The 24,708-nt window shown below is 40.5% G+C and overlaps 1 protein-coding gene across 1 annotated transcript in view; it reads right to left on the bottom strand.

Moving 5' to 3' along the window:
• The window catches only part of DCC (DCC netrin 1 receptor), an 877,980-nt gene that overhangs the window by 408,842 nt on the left and 444,430 nt on the right, over positions 1–24,708 (bottom strand). The window contains exon 9 of the mRNA XM_070361809.1: positions 7,993–8,147. Coding sequence (XP_070217910.1) covers positions 7,993–8,147 — 155 coding nt within the window. The remainder of the gene's footprint in view (positions 1–7,992; positions 8,148–24,708) is intronic.

Genomic DNA, 24,708 nt, shown 5'->3' with positions numbered 1-24,708 from the left:
GAATGAATAAATGATGAATAAGTACAGGATGACTCACCCTTGCTTCACACTTTCTAACATGCGTAAACAACCCATCTGCACAAGCCTACCTCTGATTCTGCCACTAATACACATCACTGCAGAAGACATGCTGCTGCTGCTGCTGCTGCTAAGTCGCTTCAGTTGTATCCGACTCTGTGCGACCTCATAGACGGCAGTCCACCAGGCTCTGCCGTCCCTGGGATTCTCCAAGCAAGACCCCTGGAGTGGGTTGCCATTTCCTTCTCCCATGCGTGAAAGCGAAAAGTGAAGTGAAGTCGCTCAGTAGAAGACATAATAATACCTCGCTAGTTGACCACCGAACCTGAATGGGTTCCTTCTAGCTTCTGTTGCTGGGAATGCCACAGCATAAGCCTTTAGTGTCTTCCATCCTGTAATACCTGAAAACGTTACTGCAGTGAAAGAATTTTGAAACTATACCAGCATTTGTATGTTACCTACAAAGATAGAATGCCAGTGCTTAAATTTACTTCTTTCTACTGCTAGTCTATTGCCACGTATATGACACAAAACTAGACCAGCTGATGGGTTCACAGTCAACTTTGCCTTCATCATTGTCCCGGATATCCACTCAAATCATCACACAGTGCAGTTAATAATTGGAAACCAGGTTAAGTGACTTTAAAAAAAAAAAAAGAAAGAAAGAGATAGACAGAACTATGATTTACTTGGTTTGCTTAATTTATAGAATCATGATGAATGACTATTACTGAAACATATTATCTTTGCCACACATTAAGTACAAATCAGATTCTACCAGCAAATGTTAACCAGCTAGCTATTCACAAAATGGCAATGCTGTGTCACATTTTATGGGATAATAGAGTGTTTTCTGCTCATAAAGCTTCAAAATTTAGTTAGGGATGCAAAGATGTCCAAGAAGCAAAATTAGACAACGAACAAGTTTGCAACAGCCTGCTAAACAGGGAGAGGATGATTGCAGGGAAAGTAATAAAATCCATAAATGGTTGATTACATAGTAATCAAGCCAAATACAAACTATCAATAGGTATTGTATTAGCTTTATTACCTTATGATTACACTACTGAGTGTCCCACTTTAGTTGCAAGTGCAAGGCAGTTGGAATTATGTTTCCATTTGATCCCATTAGGGGCAGGAAACCTCCTTCTATTGATTGTATACTAGACGCCAGGTAAGACTTGGGGGCTTCCCATAGATTATCACATTTCATCTTTACAACCTGGTAATGAAACTGAGAAGGACTCTGTGGGGCTCATGGGCATGGAAACCTTTTTGTCCCATTTCTTATAGGCAAGACTCCAGCCTCCATGGCCTTTGCTGAGTTTCAAATGGCAGATTGGAATAGCTGATAATCAAGGGAGGAACAGCCAAGAAATCAGCTGAGACAGGATTCACGGGACCACAAAAGCGCATCAAGATGAGAAGACTGACCACCTGAGACCCTGCACATGCCCTAGTGTTGTCAGCAATTCCATAACAGGAGGGAAAGGGGGAGGACACAGCTTTTGAAAGAATGACATAGCCCCAGGACACAGCATAAACCGATTCGAATCAAGTGGGACCAAGATGGCAGCCAAGACCAGATCTTGATCCTCAGGCAGCAAGTGAAGGGACACACCCAGAGGGGCCGTGACAGTTCCAAGGCACTGTCAAAAGACCACGGAGTGGGCGGTGGACCAAATCCCAGAAACTTCCACCCCTTCCGAAAAACAGTCGGAATAACCCTCCCGCTCATTAGCATATGAAATTACCCAGCCTATAAAAACTAACCAAGCCACATTTTGCAGCCACATTCGCCCTCTGCGATGGCTCACACTCCGTCTGTGGCGTGCGCTTCTCTCTGAATCTGAATAAATCCGCTTCTTATCACTCTGTCTCTCTCTGAATTTTTTCTATGATGAGACATTAAGAACCTGAGCTTTATTAGACCCTGAAACCAGGTACCATGGGTTTGGCTGGGTTCGAGTCCCAGCCACGTGGGTTCCAGTCCCAATCTGAGGGAAACAGTTGCCCCACCCTTGAACTGTTGCTGTGAAACTCCTTGTCAAGTCCTCTTGGGTTGGGACGCACAGTTTTTCAGAGAGGCAAGAGACCACTGTGTCCTTCTTTGCCTGGCAAAGCAATAAAGCTATTCTTTTCTACTTCACCAAAAACTCTTTTCTCCAAGGTTTGATTTGGCACCCATGTACAAAGAGGCTGAGCTTTCAGAATAAAGAAGAGGAGTAAATAATATCTCCAACTTATAATTGAGGACAATGAGGTTTCGAGGATTAAGAAACTTGGGATGCTCCTGGTGGTCCAGTGGTTAAGATTTTACCTTCCAATGCAGGGAGTGCGGGTTTGATCTGAGGTTCAGGCTAAGATCCCACAAGCTTCATGACCAAAATATCAAAACGTGAAACAGAAGCAGTGAATTGTAACAAATTCCATAAAGACTTTTAAAATGATCCACATGACAAAAAAAAAAAATCTTAAGAAAGAAAGATTAAGACAATTCTCCTAAGAAATAGGCAGTAATATTTGGAGACATAATATTCAGAGACTTTTCAAGTTCCGTAACAACTATACAAGAAGAGTCTTTATAGAATAAAAATAAAGAAAGAAAGAAAAAAAAAGATGTTCAGGGATGGACAAAAAAGGCAAATATATCTATTCCTCTAGATAATATATCTTAAAGTCACTCAATTTGGTGGTTGCTTTCACTCGCCTTTTCAGTGTAAAGAATATAATGGACTAAGAATATTACTTACAACACTTAACTATAAAAGGGTTTTGTGGATAATTGGGTTGTGGTCTAGCAAATAGGCTCCCCACTCTAACTCGAGCCTCCAGACAGTATGTGGTCCATTTTAATATCCTTCAAGATTAAACTGCCTTAACGGCATCTTAAAGGACCCCAAATAATAATTCAAAAATCCTCCACATGTGGCATGAAAAGATTAGACAAGTCTTAAGCAGGCAGGGACTTAAATCCGGCTGATAATACAGTGGAGAAATTACACATTATAAAGGCAGAAGGAAGGAGCAAGGAGTTAGCACAAGGAAGATAGAATCAGGAGACACAAACCTGCCTATAAATCAAGCCTTTGTATTCTGGGTGATTATTTCATAAACTGGATCTTGGGCTGGTGATCTCTTTAAATGATTACTGCAGTATGTATGCACTTTCAGAAACACTTGCTGGCTGATTCATATTTCAGACATATTTTCTATCAGGGTTGATTCCTTGAGAATATGGTTTTCATAATAGAGTTTATATTTTCAAATAATATGAAAAACTTGAAATTCAATTTGTATAAAAGCTATGTCATTTTAGTGTACAATTACTACATCACATTTGGAAAAACCGTGATAAAATGAGCAAGCAATTGCATACCCAGACGGGACCCATTTTCAAAAGATAAGATCATTTTGTCAGGGAGAGAAAAATGAAAACATCCCCCCTGCCTCTGCCTCTAGATTCTGAAATTCTAACCAAGTAATAAACTCAGCCTTTGAACTTTCTCTAAAAACATAGAAAGATGAGCTTATAAGAAGCTGAGAGAGAAGAGAAAGAGGAGGAGAAAGACAGGGGAGGAAGGGGAGGGAGAGAAGAAACAGCACAGGAGAGGAGGGAAGGGGGCAACGAAGTACGGGATCTCTAAGATGCTGGATCTTACTCAGAAATCGGTGTTTTATTGAACAGGCTTGGGGAAGATGAAGTGCTCCTTACCCTAGAAATAGTTTTAAATTGCCAAAGTGGCATTTTTGTGTTAACACAGAAGATAAAATACACATGTCCTACCTATTAGTTATGATAACATTATTTATTCATCCTAATATCTATAATAAAGGCAGTGAGTGAGCGCCACAAGACTCTTAATCTAAATGAATTGAAGGAGGTGGCTGTTTTGCACATGTAAAAAGCTATTCTAAAAGTACTGTGTATCTAGCCTGAACTACTCCTGTCTACCTAGCTGCTCAGTAAGAGATTAATTATTCAAGAAAAGTCCTCAATGAAACACAATCAGGTCACCCTCCAATAAACAATGGTCTGCGAAGGAAATAATTCTTACTCCATATAGTGTAAAAAGAGAGGTGATTTAATAAAACAATTGTTGTCATTAAAGGCCAACATGTGGTTAGCATTCTAAGGCCACTATCACTACCCTTAGTGAAGAAATTAAGACACCTTCATGTGTCAAAAACAGGATAATTTTCCACTTTCATTTTCTGGAGAAAACATAACTTGCATGCTACGATAATACCAACAAGCAACAGATTTTATTCATTCGAGTTTTTAATTTTATTTTATGCCTTATTATCATTTATGCTTAAATTTTAAGTAAATGCTTACCGAGACCAGTGCCCAGTGTGGTTTTCTATAAAAATTCTCAGACTACTTTCTGAAGGAGGAAAAATGGATGATATATAAAGGATCAAGGTGGCTGTCTTTGTAATAAAGCACTTATTTGAGGAGGAGGACAAGATGATTTAGGCATAAAAACTGCCTAGATAGTACGTGAAAGCAAGCAGGATCCTGTGGGACTCCTGGACATGATGGACACAGAAGCCTTCCCATCCTTTCCATTCCACCCCCCACCCCGTTCCCTGTAGGGAACAGATCGCAGCCTCCATGACCTTCCTGGAGTTCCAAAAAGCAGATTCGAACAGTTGCTAATCCAGGAAGGAAAGGGATGCAAAGACAAGGAAGGAAGGGCTAAGAAACAACACTGCAGCTTTGGGGCAGGGGCCTGGGTCTGCCTCAAGGGCTACATGCAACAATGCCTCTAAGTTCTTTATGGAATTACAACCCAGCAAATGGAAGATGGCAGCATTCTTCAACTGGAGAAGACCACTCATGCATGCGTGTGTGCTAAGTCTCTTCAGTCATGTCCAGCTCTTTGCCACCCCATGGATTGTAGCCCGCCAGGCTCCTCTGTCCATGGGATTCTCCAGGCAAGAATACTGGAGTGGACTGCCATGCCCTCCTGCTGCAGGGGATCTTCCTGACTCAGAGATAGAACCGGCATCTCCTGCATTGGCAGGAGAGTTCTTTTCCAGTAGCGCCACCTGGGAAGCCCAAAGACCACTTGAGACCAGACTAAAGGAACCAGCTCATAAAGATATCAAGAAAAGAGATAAAAAGGAAGGCAAGCAACTATACTCTTGAACATAAAACTCCTCAGCAAACTCCCCTGGGTGGGGACACGTAGTTTTTGAGGGTAGGAGCCCACTGTGTCCCCCTTTGACTGGCAAAGCAATAAAGCTATTCTTTTCTAACTCACCCAAAACTCTTATCTCCAAGATTCAATTTGGTACCACAGACAGAGGCTGAGCATATGCCAGAGGCCATCACAGGTAAGGGGCTCATAAGCAAATCTACGATTCAGAGTTCTTACATTTCATTGAACAAATTCTTGCAAGTTTCCTTACCTATTTTATTATTGTTACATATTTAAAACATTTGCTTCCTTAAGAAGCTTCTTGGAACTTTAAGTGCTATTACTCATTACATAGCTATGCTTTCTTAATGTGTCTCAGTCACTGTGAACAGTGTTAGAAACACAGTGGATATTCATTAACTATACTTGTCAGTTGAATTATACCATTGCTTGCGCTTTATAAAAGCTAATGCCATATGTGTGTAATACAAATAATCACAGACTGATTTTTTTATTATTAATTATACCAAACACATTGTATCATGAGTACTTTATTATTTTTTTTTAATGAAATGAGGTATTACTATTAGTCAGTTTCCAAGTGGAAGACTTTCTTCTCTCTTGACTTGGAAAGGTTGGCCTTTAAAAACAAATTCTGGAAATTGATTTTCAAGCTGGATACTTAGGAAAAATGGTATTGATAGAAGATAAAGAACATTGCTCAGTCTTAGAAATGAGGCTGACTGTAGAATTTTTATCAGCAATGTAATGTAATCATAGCCAGTCAGCCCAGAAAAGTACACAAAAACAATTCCGGGGATAATAGTTGGATTAGGAAGCAAAGGATTCAGACAATCCATAGAAATTGGATCTTCTGAAAATGAACATGCTTTTAAAGTTTAAGTTCTACCATGAAAAAACTGAACAAGATCTTTTTAGAGAATTTTTATGGGTTTTTCAACTATCAGTCTGTGTACACAATATGGCATATACCATTTAAACATATATGTATATATGTATATATATATATATATAGACCTAATTTGTTTTTATTCAGTTTATTGATTAAAAATACTAAATATTTATAAAAGTCATTGATTATCAGGATGGGGAGCACATGTATACCTGTGATGGATTCATTTTGATATTTGGCAAAACTAATACAATTATGTAAAGTTTAAAAATAAAATAAAATTAAAAAAAAAAAAAAAAAAAAGTCATTGATTATCTATATATATGTATGATCTATAAAGAGAGAGTCAATGGGAAAATTGATGTCTCAAATCATATGTGACCAATAACACTATGAAGTGGAAATCAGCATTATCTAGTGATTTAAACCCAAAGAGCAACAAAACATTCTTTAGAAGAGAAACCTGGAAGCGGGACCACCTTTGCTGGCACGTGACAAGGAAGCTGCACAAGGCCCCATGCTAAGGAGGGTCCCACGTAGAGCAAGGATTGATGAGCTGCTGTAGCTTCTGGATCCTGCAAATTATTTAGCTGGTCCTGCTTGGGTGCCTGCATTTTCTATATATGACCTGAAATCTGCACATTCCTATGGCTTTAAAGATGCTGTGTGAGGTTTTATTCCTGTGATGCACGTATCTCTCAGACTTGTACAGCTTAGTCTTCTCCTCACCCCCAACAAATCCTTTATCCCAATCTGTTCTCATCTGGTCTTTTGAAGTCTTGGCTACATGAGAAAAGGAACAGAGATTCTGCCCAGAGTAAAACATGGTGCCAGCACCCAGACTACCTCTCAGAATCTTCTTTAACTTGCTGATTTCAAATCCCTAACAAGTAACCTAATCCAAAGATTATTTTCTCTTATTTACCAATTAAAATATTTCTGATTTCTACTTCATGTTCTTCCAAAAGCATGTGAGGTGATTTTGAAGATAGATAGAGTTTTAAATAAAATGATTGGGAATACAAATAAAACAGCATCATTTGAAAAAAAAAATACAAACAGGAGTAGATGAAACTAGGTGTCTAAATGTCTAAACAACGGATATACTTCATTATAAGCAGTCATTTAGTTCATTTAACCGTTAGATTACAACTTTTTAAAACTCTTAACAAAATAAAGTTGGCAAACAACTCATTGGCAATCAATCTTTCCAAATAACATCAGAATTTTAGTAGAAAATTCAAAATGTTGTAAGAAATACAGAACTCTCTTTTAAAAGTGCAGTTTGGGGGCTGTTTGTTCCTTGATAAAAGGAGAAATCACTAAATTATAATTTGGTCAGAGAACATTTAGCAGCATTATTTTGTTTGTGGAGCTTAATATAGTCATTTACATGACAGGATAGTGATATTGCCCAGTAGAAATTATCGATTTACATTTCTTGAATCTGGGTTTGCTTTTGGAAGCTTCTGTATGGCATTCAGTGTATGAGCAAGTTACTGAATAAGCCCCTGTACTGAGAAGTCCTACACCATTGGTTTTTCTCTGATGTAATACTTTTCATACACAAACTCGGAAAAATCTGAAAAAAAAAAAAAAATCAGTGCAGGAGGCTGAACCCCAATGCTGATGATGAAGTTCTGGCAGCTAGAGTCACTCACTCACTCGGGAATGGATATGTAGACCGGATGGATGGATCAGGCCTTCCTAGTTGTTAATTTGTTTCTCTGCAGACCGACCAAAGTGAGGAGACCATTTTGTTAAAAAGTTATCTTTAAAAAAACCTTCAGGGTAAATGTATTGCTCCAGAAATCTTCTATTTTGTCACCTCAATAAACTACTATGAAGGGATTCAAAGATATCACCTACGAAAACGAGCACTTCCTAATTTGGCCCTTCCCGTCGCATACTCACACTCAGGCTGAGTGGCCACCTTGATGGGCTGAGAGCTCTCCCCAGGCCCCCACTGGTTGTAGGCTGCAACCCGGAAGGTGTACATGGCTTCTGGCTTCAGGTTCCCCACGGTGAACTGGAGGGACCCGGGCTGCGACGTGTTCACTGCTCGTTCCCTGGGAAACGAAAGTCACAGGAAAAGATGATTCCCACGTGAACACTTTCAGGCACAACCTTTACTTAACAAGCGAGAGCAGTAAGGTGGATCCAAAGGTTCTTTCCTGTCGACACTGCATGTAAGGCAAGGTCTCAGAGGCTCACTCTGGGAGGCAAACGGACTGGAAGGGCCTACAAATAAATGTTGCAGGGTTTCTGGGGAGTTCAAGTTTATGCCGTTCCCATGAACCTTGCGTACTCAAGTCTTTCCCCTTGACACTTTACCATTTAGCGTCAAAACTCATAACAAAGAGCTAGTAAAATAAGAATGAACATCTGGAGTGCAGGCAGGGAGATGCATTTTGCAAACACTGAGCTAATGACAGAAATTAGAGTTTCGATTATTCCGCAAGTCAGTCTTTGTCAGCACTGCCAACCAATGCATTATTTTCTTCCATTATAGGAAAGGGAAAGGCAGATGCTAAATGCCGATGTGCATAGAGATTGAAGTCCTGTGGTTACGTTAAGTGAAGTTAGCAAAAGGAAGTAGACTCCCTCCTGTGTGGGGAGGAAGTACAATACACATCTTCCTGTGGTTACGTTAAGTGAAGTTAGCAAAAGGAAGTAGACTCCCTCCTGTGTGGGGAGGAAGTACAATACACATCTTCCTGCCTTTTCTTCAAGCCACTACTACATGATTCCCATTCATTTTCCAATTAAAACCTTCCTTAGTGTGTGTGCGTATGCTAAGTCGCTTCTGTTGTGTCTGACCCTTTGTGACTCTATGGACTGTAGCCTGCCAGGCTTCTCGGTCCATGGGATTTTACAGGCAAGAAAACTGGAGTGGTTTGCCATGGTCTCCTCCAGGGGATCTTCCTTAGTGGTTCCAAACAAATGAATTAATAGGCTGATCATGGTGGGATTTATAGTACATATTAAGAGAAGACAAATCCTATGGATATAGATCCTAACACATTAGAAACAAGAACCTCTCAAGTACGCTTTAAGGACACACATGGTTTTAGATATTTATATCCTCACAAGTCTCGTGTAATTGAATGTGAAGAAAGAGTTCCTTCTAAGCCACTCAACTGTTTCTTAAGGTTTCTATTTCTAGATGCTACCTCTTGCATCTCAGTGGAATTATATGTTCATTTCAATTTTACAAGTTTTATTTTGTTTCAGGGAAATATTTCAAATGAAATCTGTTTTTCTGACAGGGCAAATTAAGTTTCCAAAGAGAAAAGTGAAAGCAAAGTTCTAAGGGGATGAATGGTGATTCTTGGGTATATATACACTCTTACTTTCACTGATATGACTGAGACTGGCTGGCTCCTCCTCAAACTCATTTCTCCTTCTCCGTGCACTGGATCCTATGTCCTGGCCCCCGTGAAGCCTAGATGAACCCATGGCACTGGGTTTAACCAATGAGTGTGAGTGCACATGTCCGTGCTGATTCCAGGCCTGGGGAGAGGAGCCACATAGCAGCAGGCAGACTTTGGAACCATACGCTGATGACGTGTGTGCTCAGTCGTTCAGTCATGTCCGACTCTTTGTGACCCCATGGACTGTAGCCTGCCAGGCTCCTCTTCATGGTATTTCCCAGAAAAGAATATGGGAGTGGGTTGTCATTTCCTACTGCAGGGTATAATCTCAACCCAGTGATCAAACCTGCATCTTTTGCATCTTCCTGCATTGGAAGGCAGATTCTTTACCATTGAGCCACTTGGGAAGCCCCACATCATGATGGAGGAGTCTAAATTCTGCAAGAATTCTGGAATGGACCTGTAAGAAGAACTGCCTGTCAATTAGAACATTGTTTTTCTACTTTATAGAGTCAGAGAAACTCGAGCCATTATAAGCTTGAGGGTTTAGTTGTTATAGCAGTTAGCATGAGTTTATCTGGTACTGCTTGTAATTAAAATATGAAGCCTAGGTGTTAACCTAGGCAAGGAGGAGGGAGGGATGTGGTGTTAGTATTTAATGAGTACAGAGCTTCAGTTGGGAATTCTGGGGAGGGGAGAGTTGCTCCACAGGTAAATGCATTTAATGCCATAGAACTCTGCACTTAAAAATGGTTAGAATTTTAAGTGCTATGTTATGTATATTTTATCACAATAAACAAATGAAACCCAAGCATCCCATATGAATCTGGATATAGCCCAGGTTTAGGCATTCCTGTCGGAGAAGGCGATGGCACCCCACTCCAGCACTCTTGCCTGGAAAATCCCATGGACGGAGGAGCCTGGTGGGCTGCAGTCCATGGGGTCGCTAAGAGTCGGACACGACTGAGCGACTTCCCTTTCACTTTTCACTTTCCTGCATTGGAGAAGGAAATGGCAACCCATTCCCTTGCCTGGAGAATCCCAGGGACGGTGGAGCCTGGTGGGCTGCTGTCTATGGGGTCGCACAGAGTCGGACACGGCTGAAGCAACTTAGCAGCAGCAGCAGGCATTCCTGTATGAGTACTGTGTTAAGTTGCCACAAGGCTGAATTATGACAGAGTTGGGGAAGGGTTTGGTGGGATTCAATAGTGACCTATAGTAAGACTAAGAAACATCAGATAATATCCCCATGTACCACACATCACACTCATTGACTCTACCAAACTAAAATTATTTAAGCCAATATATTACTTTTTGAAAGAAAATCCTCATAAACAGATTGCACGCCTTATGAATGTATAGATTCCTGCATCTTATTTTCTTTCAGTAGAGGAGTTGCTATATGTATTTCTTCTCTTTTTATATAAATATGATGGTTTTATTAGCATTATTTTACAAATGCAAAAGTAAGATTTAGAGAAACAACATTTTTTTTTTTTTTTTTTTTGCAAAGGACTCATAGTCAGCAAATCCCAGTTAAGAGTGAGATCTGGGGCTTCATTCTGGATTCATTCCAGAATCAGTATCATTCAACAATAGGGGAAAACAAGGGGCCTATTTGGATCATGGGCACTTCGGGTAGAAGACATGGAATTCTACAAGGAAGAAGGGACACTGGGTGTTCAGAAACCACTGTGAGGATGAGGGTAACTATCACCTGTTGTGAGTCGTTTCATGATATATTTTCTAGACCTTTGAGCAATATCAATTCAGTTCAGTTCAGTCACTCAGTCGTGTCTGACTCTTTGCGACCCCATGAATTGCAGCACGCCAGGCCTCCCTGTCCATCACCAACTCCTGGAGTTCACCCAAACTCATGTAGGTCCAATTTGTATGCCAAACTCCTTGGGTATCTATAAGGAAGGACAGCTTTCATGATTGACTTTATTTAGGTAATTACTAAATAATTTTTGTGAAATAGCTGTGTTCTAGGATGTGCTGGCATAACCCATTGAAAAGGCATTCTTCAAAGGAAAAAAGACAAGAACATCTGGGTGTGTCCAGGTAAGAATATCAAAGATCATATGATAGAAACGTCACTCACATAAAAAGGGGATGATGGATTTCATCACAAGGAAGGGAGTTTTAGGTTCCTATAATCTCCAGCAGCTTTCTTTTCTTTTCTTTTTTTTACTGTTTTTTTTTAATTTTTAATTTTTTAACTTTACAATATTGTATTGGTTTTGCCATACATCAACATGAATCCACCACAGGTATACACATGTTCCCCATCCTGAACCCTCCTCCCTCCTCCCTCCTCCCTCCCCGTACCATCCCTCTGGGTCGTCCCAGTGCACCAGCCCCAAGCATCCAGTATCGTGCATAGAACCTGGACTGGCGACTCATTTCATATATGATATTATACATGTTTCAATGCCATTCTCCCAAAGCATCCCACCCTCCCCATCTCCCACAGAGTCCAAAAGACTGTTATATACATCAGTGTCTCTTTTGCTGTCTCATATACAGGGTTATTGTTACCATCTTTCTAAATTCCATATATATGTATTAGTATACTGTATTGGTGTTTTTCTTTCTGGCTTACTTCACTCTGTATAATAGGCTCTAGTTTCATCCACCTCATTAGAACATTGTTCATCACAGCACTGTTTATAATAGCCAAGACATGGGATCCAGCAGCTTTCAGAAATATCCCAAATTATGATATTAAGAGTTATGAAGAAACTATGTTCACTGATATAGAAAACTGATATTTCTTCAATGTTATACACAATGTGAACAAAGTATCTTCACCACTAGTTTCTTCAACGTGGGCTCTTAATGGCTTTAAATACAGATTTAATCTAAGCATTTCCATGTTATGTGCCAATTTTCAGGAATCTACTTATCCCATCAGAGTGAGGTAACATCAAACTCCTAGGTAGATTAGGTAAAAGATTCAGGATTTTTAAGGCTTCCCAGATGGTGCAGTCATAAAGAATCTTCCTGCCAATGCAGGAAATGTGGGTTTGATCCCTGGGTTGGGAAGATTCCCTGGAGCAGAAAATGGCAACCCACTCCAGGGTTCTTGCCTGGAAAACCCCATGGACAAGAGCCCGATGGGCTACAATCCATGGGGTCGCAAAGAGGGAGACATGACTGAGTGTGCATGCACACACACAGCATTTTAAAGCCAAGGGCTGTTTTCCCAGCTTTCTCTTTAATTTATCTGAACCTCAGAGTCCTCAAGTGCTAACTGGTGCTATAAAAACATTTACCTCATAGAGTTTCTAGAGATTTCAATGAAATGCTGTATGTAAACCATATAAAGCAGTAGGCATGAGACCTGGTATTCACGGAGTCTTCCATACACGGCACTTACTACTGCTACTATTTCTATTATTATAAAAAAAAAAAAAAAAGACAACCTCATAGGAAGGAAGTGTTCTTGAGTTCAAGAGGACTTTCCACAATCTGAAGAGAGAAAGTAATAAGAGGTACAATCACAAAGAAAAACAAATAAATATTGACATTTTCTGTCAGGTTAATTTTGTTTACAGAGATAAGTCAAATCAAAAAAAGTTGCCCCACAGATGTCGAGAATAGACCTGTGCTTGAGAGGAGGAGGGGGAGTGGGGGAGGAATGGATTGGGAGCTTGGGGTCAGCAGATGCCAACTGTTACACAGAGAATGGATAAACAGCAAGGTCCTACTGTAGAGCAGAGGGAGCGACATTCAATATTGTGATAAACCATACTGGAAAAGAAAAGAAAAGAGAACATGTATATGCATACACACATACACACATATATGAATACATGCATATGAATATATGCATGTATTCATATATAGGTACATATATATGAATCACTTTGCTGTACAACCAAAATGAACTCAACGATGTCAATCAGCTGTACTTCAATTTTTTAAAGTCGTCAGAACTAGAGGCATCAGACAAGTTTCGATAATGAAAACGGCAATATTCTTTGAAAGGGAAGAGGCTTTGCCAGCAGCAGTGGAGAACGAATGGTGTTCCCCGAGTTTCCCAGCATAGTCCCCCAGCCCTGTGGTATCTGGGCTTTGGTGCCATGTTGCTTTGATGCTTCCTAGGGTCCTAAGGGGTGACGTCAAATGTGACACCAATGAATTCCAAGAAAACAACATTTACGGCCATGTCACCCTTCACAGATGTGTTCAGTTACAAAGACTGGCAGGTGGCTTTTGATGACCCCATTTGTTCTTTAACAGCTGAAAGCAAACGTTTGCGAGTCATCTCCCAACAAGGAAATAAAATCTAAATTTGGAAGGACAGCTTGTGACTTGTTTCTCTGGTTGCATGCTGCTGGCGATGGCAGGCACCTCAAGTAAACTCTCCATACCTCTGTCTTTAGGCAGTTAGCAATTAGGACTTCATTTTGCTCATTCTAGCCCATGTTCCTCTGTAAATGGGCAGATAAATGCACTAGGTTCTGAAGAACAGAGAGGTTAGGAGTTTGTCCAGTTACGTGTCCAGGGGGTACTGCCTGTCACCGCACCAACCACTCCTGGGAAAGCGGCAGGGGACCCTGGCTGCATTTCCAAGAAGTTTTCGCTGAAGACTCTGAAGACATAATTACCCATCAAACCCATAGAACTCAGAGTCATGGTCTGTGGTGGCAGATGAACTGTCCAGAACATCATTATTCCACTTATTTTCCACTTGCCTCTGAGTCAGTGTGGGCAAGTGAAGATTAAGTTGACTGAAGCAGAGAGACCAGAATCCACTCACGGCCTATTCCTTCACTGACCATCCACAGAGTATAAATTATATAGTCTGTCTTCTTCTGCTGGCTGGAAAAGGTGTAGGCAACTTGCCTTCTCTGACCTTCACGTGGAGACTAACAGGAGTTCATTAATAAGAAGCACCTCTTTCTTGTAAATTCTGGTTCTCTGGGCTTTGGTTTACCTGGTTAAGGTTTCTTGGAAAATAACTACTATGTTCTAAAAGCATATACTCTGACCGAGTAACAATAATTCTGCTGCTTTGCTGAGATCAGGCTTTTCATCTAAAACCTCCTTATGAGATAGGCTGGGGCCTGGGACCCTTTGCTGCAATGCAGCTGTGCTTGCACCTGGATAACCCTGTCTTGGAGCAACAAAATACAAAGAAACTGTATGGGACTAGAAATAACTGCGTGCATGGGCACTTAGGGCAAATTCTGGATGAAAGATACAAAAAGACCAAAAAAGATACAAAGAGACCAAGTGCCACTTCTGAGGAGCCTGGAGCAAAACCAGGGTACTGGGCATGCCCCCTGCACACAACACCACCTAAAAAGGGATGGGCAAACCACGCAACCCACTCCTCTGGCCTGATCCCCAGACACACCCCTATCCTCACCCCTTACAAGGAACAAGTTTCCGCTCCCCTCGGGGAGTTAGCAAGCAAGGGAACCTGTGGTTGGGTTTTGTCTCCCTGCTGCTGCAGCAGTGTCCCCAGTAAAGCCTTGCCTAAATTTCTTGTCTGGACTCTGATCAATTTCTATTGATTAAGAAGGCCAAGAACCCTTGTTGGTAACACTTAAATGCTGATATGTATTAATTCAGGGAGTCACACATGGTGGCATGGAATGCACCCTTGAGCAGTATGCATTGAGCCCTAATTCTGGTTAGATTATATTGTCCTGTGCCTGGAACTGGCTCCTGATTTGGTTCCTACTTACTATGCGTTGCATTAAAATAGCTTTCCTAGTTCTTTGTCGTTGGTCTTCCCAGTTCTGTCTTCTGTTGATAGAAACACTCTTCTCACATACATAGTCTGTCAACTCCATGCCCAAAACATCATGCTGGCTGCCATTCTATGGTTAATACAATATCCAAGTCTTGGGACAGGATTCAAAGACCTTTAAGACATGGCCCAATCCTTAACACAATCATCTGTAAATGGGTCACTCAGCCCCACAACAACCTGTCCATCCCTACATTTGTCATTCTGACTTTCATTAATTCTTTTAATTTTGATTATCTTGGAGTTACCTTCTCCTGACTCAGTCCCTTCTTGGTTTGGCAGAAGCTCATTCATTCTTCAACTCTAACTCAAATAAATTCTCCTGGCTAGAGCTTTCCTACCATTACATCCTCAGATTCAAGCAGCATAAAATACCATCTCCTTCGTGCCTCTGTTGCTTTTGGTTTACATGTCCACTGCAGCCTGCATCACATTGTATTGACAGACATGTTAGTCTCTCTGAATTAACTGTGAGTTATTTCAGAAGAGAAGTCATATTCCATTCATATCCTATTGACACTCAGCCTGCATATACTCAGTACAGATAAAGAATGCCTATGCTACACAGGAGCCCCCTAGATGTCCACTGACAGATGAATGGATAAAGGAATTGTGGTACATATATGCAATGGACTATTACTCGGTCATAAAAAGAAACAGATTTGAGTCAGTTCTAGTGAGGTGGATGAACCTAGAGCCTGTTACACAGAGTGAAGTAAGTCAGAAAGAGAAAAAAATATCATCTATTAACACATGTATATGGAATCTGCAAAAATAGTATTGATGAACATTTGCAGAGCAGGAATAGAGACACAGACGTAGAGAACAGGCTTGTGGAAACAGCGGGAAAGGAGAGGGTGGGAATTGAGAGAGTAGCCTTGAAAGATACATATTACCATATGCAAAACAGACAGCTAGTAGGAAATTGCTGAATAACACAGGGAGCTCAACCTGGAGCTCTGTGACAGCCTAGAGGGATGGGAGCCCAAGAGGGAGGGGGCATATGTACACCTCTGGCTGCTTCACACTGTTGTGGGGCAGAAATTAACACAACACTGCAAAGCAATTACCCTCTAACTAAAAATTAAAAATAATTATAATAATGCCTATGCTGCTGGTGCTCATTTTTAAATGAAAGCATAAATAAAAATAAAAACGTTAATAGAATAATTATATAACATCTTCACAGAGTGTGATCTCTGAAATGTTTCCTTCCAACTTTGGGTGGCTTTCAGATGCCACCTCACTTTCCTAGGTTTCTTTCTCATGATTTGAAAAGAGTGAGATCTCCTCAAAGAAGGTTTTTTTAAAAATCTATCATCCTTTATTGGGAATAGAAAATTACCTCTGTGTGTGTGTTTATTAGCTGAATTCAGCACTGCTGTATTTACGTTTCAGAAGTAATTTAAAGATTAAGGTGGTATCATTTCTTAGAGGATCATTTGAATCAGTCTGCAGTGTACATCTTAAGTAAACATATATCCTCTTGCCTAAGTATAGCAGGGTGTTAACATGCAGTCACAGCTGTGAGCTGAGCAACAGATCCTGTCCTGATGTATCAAATGCCTAATTAATTGCTTTAAAAAGGAAGAGTTCTACTAATACTCCTTCTTCAGGAAGGACCTATGGTACTTTTAATGGAGAGATTTTTAACATCTTTTGATCCATTCTACTTTAATTTTTATTTCTTTAATAAAAGCAGCAAGGGTGCAAAGACGGGAAGATTTTAATTGGAAACAAGCTATTTACTGAAATGGGGCTCAAAGTGACAGCAGCAACCACCACCCAAGGGCCACCCTTTCTCACCCCAGAAACAGAGACTCTGGAATCAGTGTTCTCTTGAAGGGAAAGTAGGCTCAGAGGTGACCCACCCCTAGACAAAGCATAATGGGGGAATGGAAGTCATCTTCTTGGTCAGAGGTATTTTCACTAAATTTTGGTTAAAATTTCTGTTTTTACTTGAATTGTTTAAACACACACACACACATTCTAAGGAACAGGCTTAATTTTGTCTTAACATAATTTGTTTTAGCATCTAGCACACATCCAAAACACTAGTTATATAACCAATAATGACTGCAGCAACAAATACAATTGTTTTTTCATGGAAAAGGAGAAGTTTTGGATTCAAATGATTTATTCGGTTTACTAGTTCCAGCCAATACCCTCAGAATAAATATAACTCACCTCTGGGTCCTGTCCTCATCCTGTGATTTGGGGTCGGCCGGTCTTACCCTTCTCTAGCTGCTACTGTCATCTCCATGCTGACAAATTCCTGATAGATATCTCCAACCCAAACCTCTCTTCTGAGCTCCAGCTTTCTATTTTCAAGGAGGATCCTGCTTGACATTCCAACTTGAATATTGAAAAGTATATCAAACATAGCATGTCTGAGTGTGACTTTCTGATCTTCATTCTCAAACTTGGATTGTTTCACCATCCTAATTTCAGCAACTTGTCTCACCGTAAGCTGAATCCTAGGAATAACCCTTGAAAACTCCCTCTGTCTCACAATTATTGTCCAATCTTCCAGCCTGTCCTGTCCATTCTGCTTCCTGACTACTTCTAGAATCTTTCCTCATTGCTCCATCTTCACGGATACACCTTAGTCCTGCCTACCTACTAAACACGACTAAACTGTTTCTAAGAGGTTATACCCTCCTCTGTTACTTCCAATACAGTTCTGGACACATGGTCAACTCACAGGTGAATAATGGGTCCTTCATTTAAACTGGAAATCTGTCAATGACATGTTTTATATTTCAATATGCATCAAGACCACAGGAAAAATTATATCACTCTTCTCTCATTTAGTGATCTACAACACTTTAGGATGGACAGGATTTTACACTTTGCAGAGAAGCAGAGTGACAGGAGGCCTGACTCAGCTTGAAGGTGGAGCTTTGGATTCTGAGTCTTTGTGTCACATGCTGTCTTTGCATCACAACACACTCCCTTCATAACAAGCTTCATCAGCTGCATGATCCTCAACTCTGAGGGGCAAGGAAAGAATATGTAAACATTGTGTTGAAAACATAATGCACGATGCATTCTAAAATGAATTCTCCACGCCAGTCATGAACAGCTGGTCTCTAATTCCAAGCAGTGAGCAGAGGTTTCCTGAAGTGGCATAAAGCCATGGAAAGCAAACAGCTGCAAGTTGGAAGCCCCTGTCCAGTGTCTGTTCTACCACAAAACAGGCGTGTGACCTTGAGCAAGTCAGGGGCTGTTTCGGAACCTCTTCGGCTTCATTTGCAAAGGAAGATACCAGCCCCTTATCTGCCAAACTCACAGGGTTTCTGTGAGGATTAAACTGAATGATGCTTATGAAAGTGTTTTATTTCCCCCATCTGAACTCCCACAGTCTTTTTAGGAAGTATCTTTTACTCTGTGTGATATAGTAAAGAGATCACTGGACTAGAAACTTGCATTAAAATCCTTGCTTATAATATTTCCTAATTGTATAGCTTCTTAGGTGATGCTTTGTCAGGTCAATGCAGTCATTCAATCATGTCCAATTCTTTGCAACCCCATGGACTGCAGCATGCCAGGTTTTCCTGTCCATCACCAATTCCCGGAGCTTGGTGATGGACAGGAAATGGACTCCAACTCATGTCCATTGAGTTGGAGATGCCTTCCAACCATCTCATCCTCTGTCGCCCCCTTCTCCTCCCACCTTTAATCTCTCCCAGCATCAGGGTCTCTTCCAATGAGTCAGATCTTCCCGTTAGGCAGCCAAAGTATTAGAGCTTCAGCTTCAGCATCAGTCCTTCCAATGAACACCCAGGACTGATCTCCTTTAGGATGGACTGGTTGGATCTCCTTGCAGTCCAAGGGACTCTCAAGAGTCTTCTCCAACACCACAGTTCAAAAGCATCAATTCTTTGGCATTCAGCTTTCTTTATAGTCCAATTCTCACATCCATGCATGACTACTGGAAAAACCATAGCTTTGACTAGATGGACCTTTGTTGGCAAAGTAATGTCTCTGCTTCTTAATATGTTGTCTAGTTTGGCCATAGCTTTTCTTCCAAGGAGCAAGTGTCTTTTAATTTCAAAGCTACAGTCACCATCTGCAGTGATTTTGGAGCCCCCCAAAATAAAGCCTCTCACTGTTTCCACTGTTTCCCCATCTATTTTCCATGAAAGTGATGGGACAGGATGACATGATTAGCTTTTTGAATGCTGAGTTTTAAGTCAGCTTCGTCACTTTCCTCTTTCACTTTCATCAAGGGGCTCTTTAGTTCACTTTCTGCCATAAGGGTGGTGTCATCTGCATATTTGAGGTTATTGATATCTCTCCTGGCAATCTTGATTCTAGCTTGTGCTTCATTCAGCCTGGCATTTCACATGATGTACTCTGCATAGAAGTTAAATAGGCAGGGTGACAATATACAGCCTTGAAATACTCCTTTCCTGATTTGGAACCAGTCGGTTTTTCCATATCCAGTTCTAACTGTGACTTCTTGACCTCCATACAGATTTCTCAGGAGGCAGGTAAGGTGGTCTGGTATTCCCATCTCTTGAAGAATTTTCCACAGTTTGTGGTGATCCACACAGTCAAAGGCTTTGACATAGTCATCAAGCAGAAGTAGATGTTTTTCTGGAACTCTATTGCTTTTTTGATTATCCAATGGATGTTGGCAGTTTGATCTCTGGTTCCTCTGATCTTAGGTTCCTTTACTATTTTCAGCTTGAACATCTGGAAGTTTTTAGTTCAAGTACTGTTGAAGCCTGGCTTGGAGAATTTTGAGCATTACTTTACTAGAGTATGAGATGAGGGCAATTATGCAGTAGTTTGAGCATTCTTCGGCATTGCCTTTCTTTGGGATTGGAATGAAAACTGACCTTTTCCAATCCTGTGGCCACTGCTGAGTTTTCCAAATGTGATGGCATATTGAGTGCAGCACTTTCACAGCATCATCTCACTTTCACAGCATCATCTTTCAGGATTTGAAACAGCTCAACTGGAATTCCATCACCTCCACTAGCTTTGTTCATAGTGATGTTTCCTAAGGCCCATTTGACTTTGCATTCCAGGATGTCTGGCTCTAGGTGAGTGATCACACCATGGTAGTTATCTGGGTCATGAATATCTTTTTTGTGTAGTTCTTCTGTGTATTCTTGATGCTTTATAGACTTTCTGAATTGAGCCAGGAAAACTCATTTGTAAAACAGAGATTATCATACCAGCCTTATCTGAGAATCAAATGTGCTAACATTTGTGAAAGTGATAAACTTCTCTCTAAACATGAATTGGGAAATGCCTTTATTTCATTGATTTTCACTTCCAACTCACATGAATCCATCCCATGGATCCATCTGTCCCAGGCAATGACCAAGTGTTACAGGCACTTTCTCAGCCCTGTTTGATACCATCACGACCTTCCATGTCAAGCACTATTATTATTCCACATAAGGAAATGAAGGCACCAGTAACTGGCCCAAGGCCACCTGGCTAGCTCAGTTCTGAGCCAGAATCGAAGCCCGGGAAGTTCGATTTCACAGCCTCAAAGCCATAACCTTGTGAATACACTGAGTCACACTCCATATATAATTTTAGGTTGCTGAATGGAAGGTATAACGTTCTACACACATATAAAAATGTGCTACTGTGCTTTCCATAGTAAATAAAGGATGCAAATCAGCCTCACCATTAAGTCAGAGCATTATCAGAAAGAAGCCTGTCGAAGAAATCCATATCCTAATTCTGAAAATATCAAGAAAGTTTGATTCTCTTCCAGATTAGTCCACTAACTGCTGAGTACAAGCAGGTGTAGAGATGAGAACACCTGCTCGGGAGGCAGGCCTGCGTTCAATCCTGGTGCTACCACTTGCCAGCTGTATAGCAGAGGTATAAACCTCCTTAAGCCTCGTCTGGATAATGTTTTGCTGTGAGGATGAAATAAGATAATTTATGTAAGATGCCTGCTTCCTGGTGCCAGTGAGTAGTCAATGAATGCTTGCTCTCAGTGTCTCAGTGTGGATGCTTACTCTGTGGTCTTAGGGACGCAACTGACCCCTCCCTTGGGCATCAGCTGCTAGATGTTTAAGTAGCAGAAAGTTGGACTCTGATCCCTAAGATCATTCTCCATTCTAAAGATTTTTAGGTAGTAGGGAGAGACAGCTGGATGTCTGTGAATTCTGGCTTTCAGGTTCTAGAATTTATGTTGGCCTCTGACTTATGCAATGAAAGCTCCTGAGGGGCTGAATAAAAAATGTTAACCGTGGCACGTGCATTATTGACACCATTAACCAGTCAGGTAGATTAATGACAATCTGAGCTAGAGTAATTTGCCTGACAAGGCCATCGCAAATCTGAGGCGAATGTTAAATCCACTACGTTTTAAAAAGCTGTTGTGTTAAGGGGCTAAATAAACCTATACGGGCAAATAAGCATCCCAGCTAATCGCTCAGACACATGGCTCATGTTTGTTCTAGTTGAGAGCCAGAAAACAGAAAATGAACCAAGATAGTAGAATCAAATTTCAAAATCAACTTTTTGTTTCTCAATTTAAAAAGTTTCCGTTGAATTGCAGTCAGCATTTTCATCGTCTCAGTAACACAGTTTGCTTTATTGGTTGAGGAAAAATCTATTAAGAATATCACATCTGCCTCTCTGCCACTTTTATCTTATCAGTTCCGATCAGTAAACATCTGCAGAAGTCAGGAAACTAGACACTTGGATACAGAATTATAAATAAGATCCTATCTCAATTGCTGGGGAGAGAAATACACATATAGTCGAACAAACACAAAACCAGATACAAGGTGCCAAATACTTACCATAATCACATAATCAAAGTGAAAGGGGCAGATAAAGGAGAAATTGATGACTTCTGACCTATAAGACCCTGGAGAGTTTCACATGGTGACGACATTTCAATTGGAACTTCAATTTAACAACTATTCCGTGGGGTTTTACTCTAAGTTAGGCATTGCTCTGGGTGCTGAGAATAGCTTAATGAATAAAAGTGATAAAAACATCCTTGCCCACATAATGCATATATTCTGGTGGTAAGAAACCCTTTTCAGGAAACCATAATTAAAAGGTAATAACTCAGTGGTGAAAAATAAGAATGAATAAGGACACGGGGAAGGTTAGCAGTCAGGTAAAACTTCCAAGAGAGGATACCATCTCTGCAAAGACTTAATGACAGACAGAATGACCCATGTCCAATGTTTGAGGGAAGGAGCATTCTAGGGAGACTGAAGAATTAGGACACTGGTCTCGAGGGAGAAGGATTCTTGACATATAGAGGAAATGCAGAGACGTCAGGGAGACTGGAGAGGAATGAGTGAATAAGAAAACAGTAAATACGAATGATGAAGTTGGGAAGGTGACATGGGGCCAGATCAAGAAGGATTTCTGATAATTCTCTGAATGAGATAGGTAGTCACTTGTGTGAACTCTAGGTTAACTCCAGCTGCTAAGGTAAGAATAGACTTGAGAGGTTGTAGCAATAGTATGGATGAGACTTGATGGTAGTAAGAAGTAAGAAGTGGCAGGATTCAGTATATGTTTTATTTTCATTTATATAGTCAACTTTGTTAATTATAGAAAATTTTGAGCAATACAAAATTAGACAGAATGATATGAGGACCCAATTATTCCCATCAGTCAGCTTAAAATAAATCACAAAAGCCAGTCTTATAGTATTATTTTGTAGCAAAAATCAGGTATCCTATTTTATCAAGGATTCATGATATATTTTGGCAGTGCTGCTAAGACTTGATGATGGATTTGATGTAGGGTTTCAGGAAAAAAAGAGGTCTTAACAATTACTCCAAAGACTTTGGCTTGAGTAATGAGAAATATGCAGATTTTACTGATGGAGGAACCTCTGGCATGACAAAGTTTTGGAAGGGGATTGAGGTCAAAGCAAAATAGATATTTCATTTATAAGTTTTAGATGCTCATGACAAATCAAAGTTGAGAAATCAGAAAGGAATTGGGCTATATGATTCAGAATTGCAGGTAAAACATCAGGTCCAGGTATACAAATTTAGAAGGCATCAACATATTGACAAAATACTGATATAAAGTCACAAACTAGATGAATTGATATCTCCAAAGTCTGAGTTCTAGGGCAACTTAATATTCACAGGTCAGGGAGACTAAGAGTAACATGTAAAAAAAAAAAAGCCTGAAAATGGAATAGAATCCATAGGACTGGAATAGAATCAGGAGAATGTCTATTATAGAATCCAAGGGAAGAATATGTTTAATGATAGGGGAAGTGATCAACAGTGACAACATTTGCTAACTATCCAAGTGATGAGAGGACCAGGAATTGACTACTGGGTTTAGCATCACGGATGCCACCTGGTAAACCCTGCTAAGATCGGTTTCAGTAAAATACTAGGGATAGAATCATAACTGGAATATGAGGTAAGGCATTGGAGTAAAGTTAGACAAGGCTTCCGCTGTGGCTCAGCTGGTAAAGAATCTGCTTGCAATGCGGGAGACCTGGGTTTGATCCCTGGGTTGGGAAGATCTTCTGGAGAAGGGAAAGGCTACCCACCCCAGTATTCTGGCCTAGAGAATTCCATGGACTGTATAGTCCAGGGGGTCGCAAAGAGTCAGATATGACTGAGTGACTTTCACCTCACCTAGACAACTCGAGGTCTGTTGCTGTAAAAGGGAAAAGAATGAAGTGATAGAGAAGGGAGAAATGAGACTGAGAGGAATGGTTTGTTGAGATGGAAAATACAGATACATGCTTGCATGCTGATGGGCATGATAGCCCAAGGTGCAAAACACTGATGATGAGGAGAAAGACTGACCTGAAGCTTTCTTGTTTGCAAGACAGGGTGGGATCTAGTACATAAGTGAACGTTTGGCCCTGTTAAGAGCATGGCCAATTCTTTCACAGCAATTTGAGGAAAGACAGGTTCCATACTTAAAGATCCATTGAGATAGGTAAATCAGATACGCAGCTTATACAACTTCTATTCCGAGTGCTACTATTTTCCAGGAAATTAGAAGGGAGGTTAATTAAGAGCAGGGGAAAGAGGGAAAGTATTGAGATTTAAATATATCTAGGGTCGTGTGTGAGAGAGGCTGACTGCTCTGTGCAATGTAACTCCCAGATGAGTAGTGAAGAATTTTAAGACTATCAGCGCAGTCGCATATTTTCTTCCAGGTATATTCAGCTCCAAGAGCACAAGAAAAAGTAGACAGAAAATTAGTTTACTTGAGTTGTTTTTTTCCCGAGAAACTAATATTAAATGAGAATCATAAGCAAAGCATTGGTGTGTGTCAGTGTTTCTAAGAATTGACTGCAGGATTTTAGCTTTTAATAAGTGAAGGAGAACATGAAGGAGGAGGGACCATGGAAGACCATAGAATCAATGAAGTGCAGGGTCCCCGTGGAATCAAGGTTGGCTGTAATCAGAGTCTTAAATGGAAGCTTATATAACTTCTACTCCGAGTACTAATATTTTCCAGGAAACTAGGAGGAAGGTCATTTAAAGAGGGGGACAGAGG

Source organism: Bos mutus, chromosome 24 (genome assembly GCF_027580195.1).
Source record: "Bos mutus isolate GX-2022 chromosome 24, NWIPB_WYAK_1.1, whole genome shotgun sequence".
Classification (NCBI taxonomy): domain Eukaryota; kingdom Metazoa; phylum Chordata; class Mammalia; order Artiodactyla; family Bovidae; genus Bos; species Bos mutus.
This window is presented reverse-complemented; position numbering and strand designations above follow the sequence as displayed.